General features: G+C 45.1%; 1 protein-coding gene across 1 annotated transcript in view; it reads left to right on the top strand.

The window, feature by feature from the left end:
- Positions 1-11,589, top strand: part of B4GALT5 (beta-1,4-galactosyltransferase 5) — a 67,808-nt gene extending 56,219 nt beyond the window's left edge. The window contains exons 3-9 of the mRNA XM_081034517.1: positions 2,147-2,260; positions 3,214-3,338; positions 4,291-4,407; positions 5,009-5,196; positions 5,875-5,997; positions 7,326-7,427; positions 8,377-11,589. Coding sequence (XP_080890643.1) covers positions 2,147-2,260; positions 3,214-3,338; positions 4,291-4,407; positions 5,009-5,196; positions 5,875-5,997; positions 7,326-7,427; positions 8,377-8,524 — 917 coding nt within the window. The 3' untranslated portion in view covers positions 8,525-11,589. The remainder of the gene's footprint in view (positions 1-2,146; positions 2,261-3,213; positions 3,339-4,290; positions 4,408-5,008; positions 5,197-5,874; positions 5,998-7,325; positions 7,428-8,376) is intronic.
- The last annotated feature ends 3,557 nt before the right edge of the window (positions 11,590-15,146 follow it).

Genomic DNA, 15,146 nt, shown 5'->3' on the forward strand with positions numbered 1-15,146 from the left:
TTTAGACATAAGACTAAAAGTGGCAACTAAGATACAGGTTGGTTGAAGGCTATTTGAAAAGTAGTCGGATACCCACATTCCCTTCCCCCATCTTGGCAAAGCACTGGAGACTTGATAACCTCCAGAGATGGTAAAACAGAGGGTCCCTCAACTTGGGGCCACCTGGCTTGGTTTAGGTGCCCACAGTTCCGGGATGCTTGTAGCCAGAACTGTACCATTTTGGCGGATTAGAATAGGCTTCTCTGGTGCTCGCTTCGGCAGCACATATACTAGAATAGGCTTCTCTGGGGAATCTGACCGGACCAAGAGGAACAATCCAAAGATAGCCACAGTGGAAGTTTCCAAACCAAATTTCCGGCCATAACACCCTATGATGAAGCACCACAGTCCAAACCGTTCCGCTGAGCTGATCAGTGCCCCACTCTTAAATATTAGCAGATGGCCAAGGATCACTGTGCAAATACTCAACACAAACAGGTAGCAACAATTGGGGAGAAACGGACTATACTGGGAGAATCATAAAACAGCAATGATATGTCTTCTGAAGGTAAGAGAAAAAGGATAGCAAACACGAAACAAGAATATATTATAAGAAGTGAACATTCAGAAAATTAAAGGGCTCTTTGAAATTAAAAATACAGTAGAAGAAATGATAATTAAAAGAAGCACTGGGTAAAATTGAGGAAATCGGTAGGGCAGAAAAATGGCAAGAGGATGGAAAGTCGGATAGAAAAGATGAGAAAATTAGAGGACTGGGAGGTCCAACATCTAAGTCATGTTTTCTGTTCTCCAGAAAGTGAGCACAGAATACAGAGGGGAGTAAGTTGTCACAGTAATACCTCAGCCCTGCTGCCACATTCTAGAACTGGGAGACATGGATTCCTAGACTTTAAAGGCCCACCAAATGGTCAACACAGTGGGTGAACATAGACGCCTAACAAGGCACACCAATATGGAATTTCCTGAACAAAGAGAAAGTTCTTTATACTTCCAGAGAGAAATTACTGGTCACCTTTAACAGCAGGAATCAGAATGGCTTTGAACTTAACAGGCACAGTGGAATCTAGAAGGCAGTGGGACAGCACTTTCACAGTTCTAAAGGAAAATTATTTCCAGCCTAGAATTCTATAACCCCAACCAACCATGAGTCAAGTGAGGAAGACTAAAAGCAAGCAGATACACAAGGTTTCAAAATCACTTCCTATCCCCCTCTTAGGAAGCTCCTTGGAGGATGTGCTCCATCAGCGAGAAAAAGGGAGACATTAAACTTGGGAAAAATGAAGTTCAATACTGTACAGGGATGGAAGGAACCTCCGACACACTGAGGAAGGGAGATCTGGGGATAGCATCTGCACATCAGGCACAAAGGAGGGCCAGTCCAAACTGGAGTGGGTCAGAAGGCGCTGGCCCGTCTTTGGGAGGATGGAGTTGAGAGAATCCCTGATGCGTGTGAATGTCTGAAGTGGAAATGCAGTGGGAGAGGGCATGGTGTTGAGGGAGTCATTATTCCATATAAAAGTTGGCAAACAGAAAAACAAGAGTCACTCCAGGAAAAAAAAAATTATGCAGGAGACAAGAAGTAGTCATTACTTTCCACCTTTCTCAGCTATGAGTAGTATCTATAGAATCATCATAATATAAATCCTAAAGACTTCCTAACCATAATGATCATATATGACTGTTGGGAGACTGGAGGATGGAAAAGGTATGTGTGTGGAGGGGCAGGGGAGGCAGGGGAGGGAAATCCTCGCCCCCTGTCGTGGGAAGTCGGTAGGTAAGACTTACCTTGGAAGCATCAAGATTAACTGTGTAGGCAAACGGAGGTAAATACTGAAGTTGTTGTCTAAAAGAAGTGAGAACAATTCCTTTAGAGAATAAGGTTTTTATAATTACATTGTAGAGCTATTTAACTGTAGAGTGCACATAAAGCTGTAACACCAATAAGAATAGAAGATCTGGTTAACATAGTCTCATCTGGTTAACATTTTTATTGATGGGTTCAGATTTTTGGCGACAGTGAAGAGCTCCCCGAGTCTCGCTTCACCAAAGATGATATCTAAGAAAAACCTTCTTTGGTAGGCATATGAGAATTGCAGAATTGATCGCATGGACCAGTCTGAGTTGACTTTTTTTCTCACCTCTCCAGATTATCCTCTTGACTTGAACCACAGCGAAACCTTTCTACAAACCACAACTTTTCTTCCTGAAGACTTCACCTACTTTGCAAACCACACCTGTCCCGAAAGGCTCCCTTCCATGAGTGAGTAGAGCTCTCACTTATCTTCCTCTGCTCTTAAAACTGATATGTCTTTTTATTGGATTCAAATACAAGGGAGAGTGTCCTTGCTCTCTCAATATTTCTACCTATAGAAAGACACACCCCTGCCATTGGAAACAGGGATTATGAAAGTTCCTGGTGTGCTGACTCTTCTTCAGCCCCTCTACAAGGTTGCCTGTGTTCTTGGTGACATTTTCTACGTTGTTCACTCTTTCCTTTGTACAGGCACCCTCCTTTGAAACTGGGGGTCGGTCTATTAGGATGTCCCAGAGAAAACATAGGCAACTAGCTTCGTCTTTTAGTATAAATCTTAAACACTGCTTATAACTTGTTTGATACGAGTGAAGTTATTTTCTTAACAAAGTACCAGTTAAAATAATTTTCGGATCTTTTCTTTTTTCTGTTCGTTCCTTCTTTCTTGGACTCCCATGTGTAATCTAAAGCAATGACAACAAAGTATTATACTTTTTCTGTGTTTTAGACAGTTCCACTTCTTAACTGAAGTCAGAGATGATGAGTGTTCTAGATTGGACATGACTAGTCAGGGTCACTGATAAATTAATTGAGACTATTTAGTGTGTCTATACATGTCTCAGGAGCATGCAGAGATGGCTCTAAGTTCAGCCACTTGTCTCCTTCCTCTTTGAGAAGTTCAGCTGCTGTTTTACTTGGTCTTAATTTCTTTCCACACCCTTGGCAGAAGCAGAACTCTAAAGTCTTAATTTCTTGATTTGCTGCTTTACCCAATAAAAGTGATGAACTGAAATGCAGGGAGTTACAAAACAGGAAAGGACTTCCAATCCTGTTCAAAACACAATAAGTTGAAAAGGGGTTGAACTTCTCCACGACATAGGGAACCCCCCTGGACATAGGGAAAAGAATCTATCATTTTCTGACCTCTTAATTCTTTTTCTCCCCGCACCCTCTCTATTCAGAGGGCCCAATAGACATAAATATGAGTGAAATCGGAATGGATGCCATTCATGAACTCTTCTCCAAAGACCCAACCATCAAGCTCGGAGGTCACTGGACGCCTTCGGATTGTGTGCCGCGGTGGAAGGTAGGGTGTGCAGTCAGACCGGAAGTGCTGCCTGGGGAGGCCCGCTGAGATGGCAATGGTCCCAAATCAGCATGAGATTCACTGATTATGACATTTCCTAATTTGTGCCCTGCTACCCAGTGAAAACTATTTGCAATTGACGGAAATATTTTGGAGTAATGGGTTTCCCTAAGGACTCCTCTGTTGCCACAGACATTTGCCTCCTTCCGAGGACTGAGCAACGCCCTTTTGTCTTCCTTCCAGGAAGCCACCTTCACAAATTCAGTGCTTCATGCCTTACTCGCCATTGTTACCCTGAGGTTAGCAGAAAAAAAAGTGCAGTTAGTTAGCCTGACATTGAGAATTGTTTAGTGTTTTCCTGCGTGGCTGTAGTCAGGAGGCATCAGTAGTGGGGATCAAGCTTATGACACGGGCTTAACCCCATTCTTCCTAAACAAGTATTTATTGAAGTGCTTGCTCTGTGCCAGCCCTGTGAGTTGCCGTGGGACAGCAAAGAGCAGAGCAGACCGGGAACAGGTCGGTGTTCCCAGCCCACTGTGGGAATGTAAAATTAATTTAGTGACCGTCATTAAATAAATACATCTGTGTCAAGTGCACTGCACGTCGTGAGGGAAGTACCGTGTTGTGAAGCGTACTTTTATTTATGTTTGTACCTCGGTAGGTATACCTGTACTGGGTCACTGCGGAGAACGTATGTCTTCCTCTGGGCTGTGCTCTAGCATGAATTCCTTCAGCTGTCCCACATGCGGGGTGCTGCGCGTAAGAACCAGGTCCGCTTACTTGCGAGGATCCACTTGCCCACGTGGGTCTTTCTTTAGAGGAAATGGAAGACAAGGCAGCCTCCTAGCGCTACTCCCTAAGAGCTGGTCCCCGATTCTGCAGGAATGTCCTGCTACAGAGCGGAAGTTGAGGGGACTAATGGGGCGGCCTCTTTTGCTGTGACCCCCTGCAGGTGGCGATCCTGGTCCCCTTCCGGAACCGCCATGAGCACCTCCCAGTCCTGCTCAGACACCTGATTCCCATGCTTCAGCGCCAGCGCCTGCGGTTTGCGTTTTATGTGATCGAGCAAGTGAGTGGTCTTTTCTCTCTTGTCCTGTCCCTCCTGAGACAGCAGTTTTGAGAGCTTCCAGTGAATGCGTCTTCGGTGTGAAGAGCCAGTGGCACTGACATCTCATGATCCAGTCACCCTGAGGCGGGAGGGGAACGGAGAGCAGTTCTGCCCTCTTCGAAATGTCAGTTGCTCAGTGCCCGCAGATTGGAGTCCAGGATGGAACTTTGTTTGCCTTTGAACAAAGGCCGCTTGTGTGGTGGTTTTGCAGGAGCTGCTTTGGGTGGTGTCTTCAGGCCCCAGACCTAGGAAGTCCCCGTTAAGATAAGGAGCTGCGAGTAGAAACAGTAGTGTTGTTCTTCCCTTTATGGGGCTGCTTAGTCTTCTAAATGCTGTTTTATGGCCGAATGTCTGCCTTTACAACAGCCTTGGGAGAAAGGAGCTCGGGTTTATCATTATCGCCTTTCCTGGAAGGTGAGTCAGTGGTGACTGGCCCTGGACCTGCCTCACCGGCCCAGTGGTCTCTGCCAGGGCGCTTCTGGAAGCTCTCCTTTGGCAGGGCTGAGGCAGCGGTGATTTTGCTTCAAGAGTCCTTTTACAAATAAAGTTCTGCTTCTTGTAGGTTGGCACCCAACCCTTTAATCGAGCCATGCTTTTCAATGTCGGTTTTCAAGAAGCAATGAAGGACTTGGACTGGGACTGTCTTATTTTTCATGATGTGGATCATATACCAGAAAGTGATCGTAACTATTACGGATGTGGACAGATGCCAAGGCACTTTGCAACTAAATTGGATAAGTATATGTATCTGTGAGTATCATTTCCTTTTAATTAAAGGAGTTAAATCTAAAAGGATGATGAGAGATGCGAAGATGGCAAATCCAGTTAGCTCCAAGCCCGCAGGTCCTTCCACTGATGAATGGAAGCGAAATGCAGTGTATCCCCCACCGTGGAACATTGGTAGGCAGTCTAAAGGAATGACGTACTGACATGTGTGACTACGTGGATGAACCTCGAAAACATTACGCTACGTGAAAGAAACAAGTCACGAAATACCACATATGGTTCCATTTCTGTGAAATGTCCAGAAGAGGCAAATCTACAGAGAAAGGGGAGTAGTGATTGCACAGGGGAGTAGAGGGAAATGGGGCGTGACTGACGGCTAGTGAGGACGAGGCTTCTTCTTGGGGGTAATGAAATGTATTAACATTGATTGTGGTCATGGTTGGTCAACTCTGCGAATGTGCTAAAAATCATTGAATTACGCACTTAAAATGGGTGAAGAATTATACAGTATGTCGATTATGTCTCAACAAAGCTGTCATTAAAAATGCAGTTAGCTACTCGGGCTGATGCATCTCAGCGAGAGGAAACCATTTCAGGTAGCTCGGGCAGTAGTAGCACAGAGAATGATGTTTGCCTTCAGACAGGTATGGGAGAAGTCCGCCTTTAATGCCCTGATGACTGACGCTGTGCCTCTCCTTGCAGGCTTCCTTATACCGAGTTCTTTGGCGGCGTGAGCGGCTTAACAGTGGAACAGTTTCGGAAAATCAATGGCTTTCCTAATGCTTTCTGGGGTTGGGGCGGAGAAGACGACGACCTGTGGAACAGGTACTACCCTTCTTCTTGTGTCTTCTAGAAATGCTTGAACATCCTTTGTTGACGTGTGCAAATATTTCTGTAGATTAAATTACTCGTTGTGGAACTGCAGAGTCGAGAAGTGAATGCACTTTAATTTTGATAGTTATTGCCAAATTTTCCTCCAAAAGTGATTGCAAAAAGATTCCGACCAGCGGTACATTCACATGCCCATTTGCTTATACCACTGCCAGCGTCACATAGAAACAGCCTTTAAAATTTTGGCCACATTTTTGCCCGTCAGTAGCCACATGTGGCTCTTAGCTGCTACATTGGACAAAGCAGCTGCAGACAATTCTTTCTCAATCTGATAGGTGAAAATGGCATCTCATCCTTTTCATTTGGGTTTCTTAGGAACCTAGGGAGGATGAAGAGCTCCTCCACACACTCAGCTGGTTTGACTGGTCCTTGAATGCATTTGAGCCCTCCTGGGACATCGGTCACAGCTTTTCACCTCGCCCTCTCTCCAGCTCAGCGTTCGGGGAGGGGGGTGGTGCTGCAGAAACTGTGGCTGGCTTCCCCCAGCACCCTGCACCATGCCAGGCACACAGTAGGCATTCCATGTTTGTTTATCAAATAAGAGTGTAATTTGGAGTCAGGAGGATATTGAAACAATATGAAAACGACCCTCAATTTCACATAGAAACGTTCAACGTCTCCATGTATTCATGATTTCTCAGAGCTCCGTCCAGTTGCCGGGAAACCCACGTTGGGAAATCTTCATCTTTATCATATTAGGATCAATGCCCTGAACACCTCCTCTGAATTCTGCTTCCCTCATAGTGACTTCATAAATTGTGAAGTTTTACAGCTAGGTGGGACGATGTTAATAAGTTCATCACCATGGTGATTGGTTTAATGGGCAGAGACATAAGTTCTACCTACGCAGCTCTGGCTTTGCTGACTTGCTTTGTGTTGGGTAGTGGAAGGAAAAGGGGCTGTCCACCCGTGAGAAAAGTCTCTGGAATGAGACCCAAACAAGCCAGCAGAGAGGGCGAGCGTGTGTACTCGCCTGCCCCGGGGCACTCGCTGTTGGACCTGTCACCGAAAACCCGCGTCAAACCTTACTCTCGAGAATTTGGAATTTCTTTTTGAATCTTGAATTTCCTTTTTCAAAACTTATTTGTATCATAGACTTCTTTTCTAAAACCACGAGCTTACCCAGAGGGTATAGCCAATTTGAATAATTAGGGGCAGAAGTTTGGTTGTTCTCCTTGGGGTTTCTTAGCCTCAGCATAGGTTTGCTCACGTGTAGGACTTGATCGTTTTACTCAAAAGCCCATTTCCTTTGTCTGGGACAGAGTACAGAATGCAGGCTATTCTGTAAGCCGGCCGGAAGGTGACGCTGGGAAGTACAAATCCATTCCTCACCACCATCGAGGAGAAGTCCAGTTTCTTGGAAGGTGGGTGCAGTTTATTTATTCTAACTCTTACAAATATCCTCTATACTTTGCCTTTCCAGATGTCCCAGAACGTACTACACCCCTCGTCTCACTCCCCAACCCCTCTCCCAAGGTCCTGTTCTGACAGCTGTTCTGTCGTGTCCATATATATTTTAATTGAACTGTGAGGCAGACATTTGTGGGTGAAATCAGAATATTGGTGAAAAATGTGATCGTAAACTCTTTCAAGGAAATCACTCATTCTACGTCTTAAGCTGTGTAGTCTCTTCTGTAGCCTTCATGGAGTTGGAGAGGAGTCCACTCGGTTAAAGGTCTCTGTGACTTCCACTGATGTGACAAGACAGAGTTGGCACCCTTTCTGCAAGCCTCGGTTCTGGAAGGGTGTCCCTGAGCTTCTGTGTGTGTGGTTGCAGTTAATGTAACTTTTTGCTTTCAGTAAGGAAATCCCAGGTTGGACTAATTGGAGCGGGTAGACGGAGTGACATCTCTGCACTTTCGAGAGTGGCTCCCTTTGTCTTTTGTAAACTGGGGGAGGACTGTTCTCTGGAGGGCCAGTTCTGATTGCACGACCTCTGTCTTCATGGGAGTAAGAGGACACTGAGTGCAGACTCTGAACTTTCCCATCTGATGTATTTTTAGTATCTTACCTCGCACTTCTCCACTCTGTGACCTTGGGCAAGTCGTTTAACAGCATGAGCCTTGGTTTTCTCATTTGCTTAAGGAGCAGATACATTAAATGAAATAATGTAATAAGTAAAGTGCCTGGCATGAAATAGGAGGCTTTTCTAATAATAACAACATTTAGCATAGAGTAGCTGATGGGCCAGCCACAGGCCCCATGGTGAAAAGTACTGCCTTGGGTTGTGTCCTGGGGTCTGCCCTGCTCCGTCCTCTGTCGTGAGGAGGTTGGCCCCTTGCTCAGAGCCACCCCTGTTCTCTGCGTCAACAGGTATGCTCTGCTGAGGAAGTCCAAAGAACGGCAAGGGCTGGATGGCCTCAACAACTTGAACTACTTTGCAAACATCACATACGACGCCTTGTATAAAAACATTACTGTCAACTTGACACCCGAGCTGGCTCAGGTGACCGAGTACTGAAATGAGAGAATATATGTTTGCTTTACCCACCTCCACCAAGAAAGCAGCCTGATGAGATGTCCTGGGGCTCCACACCGGAAGAGAATTAGAAATACAGTGTCTAATGAAGGATCACAGGGTTCAAGGGAAAAAATGTGAACAGAGCACACGCACAAAACACCTGTTGGACCCGCTGGGATGGAGGGAGTAAGCTTGGGAACTTCTCTGATCAGGACTAGCTTTCTCTTCTCACAAGACAGATGTCTGTCCTGCTGCTCTCCTCCCCATCTCCTACCCCGACGTCCCATCTTAGCCACAATGTCCACAAGGAGAACTGTGATCCGCCATGGTCCCGCCCCATAGTCTGTTTCTATGAATGGCCTTTGGAGCTTCTTGGCCTTCGGAGCAAAGAGGCAAACCCACCACAGGGCAGCTGAGTTGTAGGAAGAGCAAATGAAAGGCCACACACCATTCTTCATCTCTGGTGGTCTTCGCTTTCTTTTCTTTTCTTTTTTTTTAAATTACCTGCTTTGGGTGGGGATTGAGGGTGGAGGGGAGGGATTGGGGAAGAAAAATAGACATGTATCAATCACTTCTTGAAGAAGTATAATTGTAAATAAGCCATGTAAAATGCCTTTTTAAAAATTTAATTTTATAGCTGGCTTCAATTCAAACTGAGGATTTATATATATTAGGTCACTTATTTGGTTGGCAAATGTAGGAACGCTGTTAAAATGCAGTGGAAGAATATATCTCCCAAATTGCTGTCACTTTGGAAGGGAATGGATTTAGGGCATGTCACAAAAGGACAGGAGTCCAGCGGTGGTCACTGGTAGCTTACATCTTCTGCCCCCGCCCACTGCCATCTTCCTAACTCCTGTTCTTGACTTTTGCTCAGAATTTTCTGTCCCCTGTTGGGAGGACGAGCTCTTCCCAATCTTTTGCTGAACGAGAGCTGTTGTTTTACAGCAGGCTGCTCTTCCTGCTCAAAGCAGACCCTTCAGGGGAGGGCTTCCCGGGTCATGCCCCTGGGTCCCTGGACTTTTTGTCCTTTCATCATCATAAGGAGAGAGGATGTGTCTTCTTTCCTTCTGTTTTTTTTTCTCTCTCTCTCTCTGTCCCTCGTTCCCTCCCTCTCTCTCTCCCTCCCTCCCCCATTTAAAAAAAATTTTTTTTTGCTCGTGTGGAATGTGGTCACAATTTCTGAAATCTGTGCCTAAATTACCAACTCGCTTCAGTGATGCCTCTGAATATTTTTTCCCCATTTGGTTTCTGGACAGGTTCTTTGTAAACATTATTACCTAGCACATAGAAGTAATGGGCTAGTGGAGGATGAAGTCCTCAGCCAGGAAACGGGACACTTGTGTGCAGTGTGTCATTGTGATCCAAGTTAGATTAAATCAGAGCTTTGAAATTAGATGAACAGAGCTCCAAGACGCAAGAGCCCAAGTGTTCTGTTCACACCCCATGTGCTTTTTGAAGTCAGATTCCAAATTGCACTTGAATTTGTGCCTCTGTTTTTCCCTGAGCCAAATCCCTCAATTCATATTCCCTGTTGGCTTCTGCAGGATTCTGAAAAATGCCAGTTTTCCTCCTTCCTTTTCCATAAAACATATTTATATATCGTGATTGGGAGTACTTTCTGAAAAGTACTTCATATTTTTTTTAATTGCCTTGTTTGCCTTCAAGTTCCTTAATTTTCATGGTTTACATGGATGTGTGTATACATGTGTGGGTTGAGGTTTTTTTCCGTTGCATGTGTTGGTTCCATGGACATATGATCCCCACAGATTGTGGGAGTGATTGGCCAGGCCTTGTTTTTTTGTTCATGTTTTTGTTCTTTTGAAGATTAGAGTGGTATTTAGAAAATAAATTGCATTGCAAAGTTCTTATCGGCTCATATGAAAGAGCAGGCTTCTGCCCTTGAAAATGCTGGTAAGTTTTATCATATGTTTTAAAGGAATTTGAGAATTTCACGCTTTAAAAGACCTTCACGAGGGAACATTACATACAGACAGACGTTCATTTGGTTTTCCTTTGATGTATGGTACATATAGCAATAAAGATTTTTTTCTCCCTTTCTCCCCCTGCACCCCTAGATCTCTGTGCTGGCCTTGGCACGTCTCACCCTTCTCATTCTCCTCCCCTCTTTCGTCACTGAAAGCTGTGCGCTGCTTTCAATGTGACAGAACTATGATGTCATTTGGCAGAATTTGCCAGGACAGACTGACTGATACTTGGCAGTGTTGTAAAATGACCTTGTCTGAAGCTGTTTTATTAACGTATTCACCACGAAGAACCAAATGTTGGCAAAAGGCTAATACCTGATTTAAAAAAGAAAATGCTGATCTGAGGAAAGGGAAAGGTCTCTTTTCACTGATTGTAGTAGGGTCACTTAAATTATCTTGCAATCATGTGTGAGTTTTATTAGTGTAAAATCTCTTACTGTGCACTGTTAGTCGTTTATCGAAGTTGACAATTGTGTGGGGAACTAAAATGTTAAAAACATACAGCCAGGCTCTGTGCTGTTCATGGTGTGAAATTCTCATGTTAAAAAAAAAAGGACAATAAGAACCAAATGTGACCTTGAGCATATTTTGGCAGCTGAAACTCTTTAAGGCTACTGATGGGTGACCCCTTACATCATTCTTGTCTTTGATTACTGGGTACTGGGAAAGGTTTCTCCTTTCACACTGTTTTTTTTGGGGGGAGGGCAGGGCGGGGGGGAGTTATTTGCAAAAACATTCATTTTGACATGACAGGGACTCTTGTTCGAGCCCCTGTACCACAGACATTAATAGCTGAGCAACAGGCACATGGCATCGAGATCGTATCCACTCACCATTGACGATGACATTGAACATAGCTTCCTTATTTCCATCACTACGTGTTTTTTTTGAGCTTGTTCTTATGTTTTAAGAGGTGCCAGGGGTACATTTTTGCACTGAAATCTAAAGATGTTTTAAAAAACACTTTTCACAAAAGTAGTCCTTTGTCATTACATTATTTACTCATGTGTTTGTACATTTTTGTATGTTAATTTATGAATGATTTTTTCAGTAAAAAATACATATTCAAGAACCAAACCTTGATGGTCGTCTCTGTTTGTCTAGAACCACTTGACTTCTTCAGGCCTTTTCTTTCCATTCTCATGGGAGTTCAGCTCCTTTGTGTGTTCCTGAGAGAAGTACTGCCCACCCGACCCCTGCAACCAGACCAGTTGAGTGAAAAACAGCTGGTGGAGCAAATCACCGAACTGTGCTATCCAAGCCATCTCCCACACCTTGGGTTTCTTTCCAGAATTGGCCCAGGTGATGTCCAAGTTCAGTAAGACCTCTGGACCAGGGGAGGGTGAGGGTCGATGTTGTTTGGCCCTAGAAGTTCCTCTGGGGCCAGTCCAGAGTTTGCCATCTTCCCGAATCTGCTCAGAGATTGCAATCATAGCTTCTATTTGTTGGATGTTTATTACTCACCGATGTTTATTGAGTATAAAGTTCTGTGCCCAGGTGCTAAGGATATAATGATTAGCAATAAGACAGGGTCAGTGGCCTCGTAAGCTCGCTGTCCTTTTTCCCCCCTCGTATTCCCAGGTGGCGGGTGTGATTAAAATTCCAACAATGCTAAGTGCTGTAAAGGAGAGACTGTGGGCCATAAGGGCAGGCCATGAGATGCAGTGGGTGAGCTGAGGGGAGCTGAGCAGGGCATCTGGTGAGCTGTAGGAACAGGAAGCTGATGAGGCTGGAGAGAGATGCAGGGGTGTGGCCGCACTGGGCACTGTTAGGCTGGGGAATGGATGGCGCCAGACTGCAGTGCAGGGTCTTGTGGGCCAAAGTGAGAAGTTTGGGTTTTATCCTTAGAGCAGTGGGTCCAAGAGTTTCCAGCATATAGGGCTGGGTGTGATATGAATAGAGAGTCATTTTTAACAGCTGGCTGCAGGGAGAATGGGGAATTGTGGAGAAGAAAAGAAGTAGAGAGGCCAGTTAGGTGAGTGCAGTCACGTGGGAGATGGTGTGAAGGGGAGATGTGAAGTGTGAAGAGGAGAGGCTGAGGTAATACAGAATCTGAACACAGATTGCTTTTGGGATGGGGCAGTCCGCTAAGCCACTGGCTTCCCCCCTTGCTTGAATGGCCAGGCCATTGCCTGAGATGAGGGCACTGGAGTTGAACCAGGTTCACAGGGATGATCCTGAAATCAGTTGTGAGTGTGTTGAGTTCAGGGGGTTTTGAGAAAAACCCAGCAGAAATGGCCAGTAGGCAGTTGTACCTGTTCTGGTTTGGGGACTCAAAGGAATGGTTGGGCCCAGGGATGGATTTGTGAGTCAGGTGTGGAGATCAATGAAGATCTGGGCGTAGATGACATTGTTCCAGGACTGAGCAGAGCAGGGGAGAAGGTGGCCTTGGCCCGGTCCTCCGAGGTTTCCATTTAATAACAGTTGAGAAGAGGATAAGTGAGCAGGGCAGATAGGAAGAGTGGTAGGAGGAAAACAGGAGTGGATTGGACAGGAAAGTCAAGGGAAGAGGTGTCCAAGGAAGTGGTCCACAGCGTGGGTGCAGCAAAGAAGCCGTGTTAGATGAGGAGTGAAAACTAATGATTAGCAACTGGTCCTGTGGCGAGAGCCAATTGCTGAACTTGGGGATGGGGGAGGCGGTGGGTGGCGACACTGAAGGGGGCCGAGACAGGAGGAAGTGACGCAATAGTGAGTGCAGGCATCTCTTGAATTTTGTGACAAGGGGTAAAAAGAGAAGGCTGGCAGCTGGAGGAAGGGTGTGAGGCTTGGAGGGTTTTGATTTTGGTTTTCCAACAAGAGAAACCTGAGTGTTCTTGAACCAGGGGGAAATGTCCACGAAAGGAAGATAGATGACTAGACAAGAAACCAGGGATAATCTAGCAGGAATGTTCCTGAACTGGTGACGGGAAGAGACCAAGAAAAGAAAAAACCCAGGAGGAATGAGGAACCCTTCGTCCACCATCTCCAACTGGCAGACACAAACACCCTGTGGAGACCATGACTGCAGTTAAAAAAAGCAAAGGTCCCTTCCAGTAAGTCACCAGAATGAGAAATCAGCAGAGTTGACCCCTGGTACTACCACTTCCTTCCCACTCAATTTGTTTTTTTTAATTCTGGGGAAGCCGAGTCTTTAAAATAGCAGCTCCCATGTATTGAGAGCTTGTTCTGTGCCGGGGGCCTGTGCTCATTAAGCACATTGTACACAATTAGGCTTCAACCCTGCAAGGTGGACCTTGCTTCCTTTTCTAGAGCACGGTTTCTCAACATCAGCTCTTGACATCTGGGGCTGGATAATTCTTTGTACAGGGAATGGGAGGGTCACTGTCCTCTGTGTACTGTACGATGTTTAGCAGCACCCTTGGTCTCTATGTACTAGATGCCAGTGACAGCACTCCTTCCTCTCCACTTGTGACAACCAAAAATGTCACCAGACCCTAGAACAGAAACCACCAAACCTCTCCTTGCCTAAGGTGCCAAAACTAGCCTGTGGAGCCACCCTGGATTTGAACACCTGGCCATTTGCTACACCAAGGTCAATGCACTTCTTTTTTGCATATGTGCTCTTAAGAGTCTTTGTTCAGACGTAGTTCATACTTTTATTGTAAAATAATATGTGAGTACACACTCACTGAGAAAAGTTTTAATGCTAGCAGTGTGGTTGGTGTTGGAATCTTTACCTATAGACCTACATGTATGTATAGGCAGACAAAGATGTGTACTTAAAAAAAACCAATAAATTGTCTGTGATTACTTTTCTTTATCTTAATTTTCCTTGGAGACCTCTTCTTCATGATTGAAGAACTTTTTCAAATAAAACTCAGACATCACCTCCTCAGAGGCATTGCATAGGCACTCAGTGTAAAATGCTATATCCCTCACCCTTATTTTGCTTCACAAGATGTCTTACTTTGAATCCTATTATATTTTTATTGGTTCTTTGTTCATGGACTGTCAACCCTGCTAAAATGTAATCCCAATGAAGGTAGATACTGTTTTGTTCTCTGCTCGGTCCCCAGTGCCAAGAACTGGTCCTGTAACATAGTAGGTGTTCAATAAATATTTATTGAATGAATGAATGAGTGAGTGAGTGAATGAACCTGTCTTATTCCTTTAAATGGCTGCATGTAGTAACCCATTGTATGACTGGGGGTAATCTATTTAGCTATTCCCCTCCTGATGGACATGGAGTTTGTTTCCAGTTTTTCATTATCACATTATCTGCACCAGTGAGCACAGCTGCACATAAATCCGTGTGCACAAATATAAGTACCTCAACTTGAGAGAATCCCAGAACTGAAATTGCTGGTGCAAAAGATTCACACATTTTAAATGTTGATGGAACATACCAAATTGTCCTTACAAAAAGGCAGTGAGGAGAGATGGTTCCAGGAAGTGACCACTGCCAAACCCGCTAGTTCGATCTTGGCCTCTACAGAGATTGCTTCCCATAAATCCACTCAGAGACTATCTGGTTGACCAGTGCCCTGTGCCCCAACTCATGCTGGCCCCTGGATCAGACCTTTGCCCTTTCTGGGGCAGGTATGTACACACCAGTATCCCTATATCCACCCTGCCCTGTTCTGTGTAATTCTTTAGCATCACGGAGGATAGTCACTTCCTCTTGCCGCCACCCA

The sequence above is a fragment of the Rhinolophus hipposideros genome, assembly GCF_964194185.1.
Source record: "Rhinolophus hipposideros genome assembly, chromosome: 22".
Taxonomy (NCBI): Eukaryota; Metazoa; Chordata; class Mammalia; order Chiroptera; family Rhinolophidae; genus Rhinolophus; species Rhinolophus hipposideros.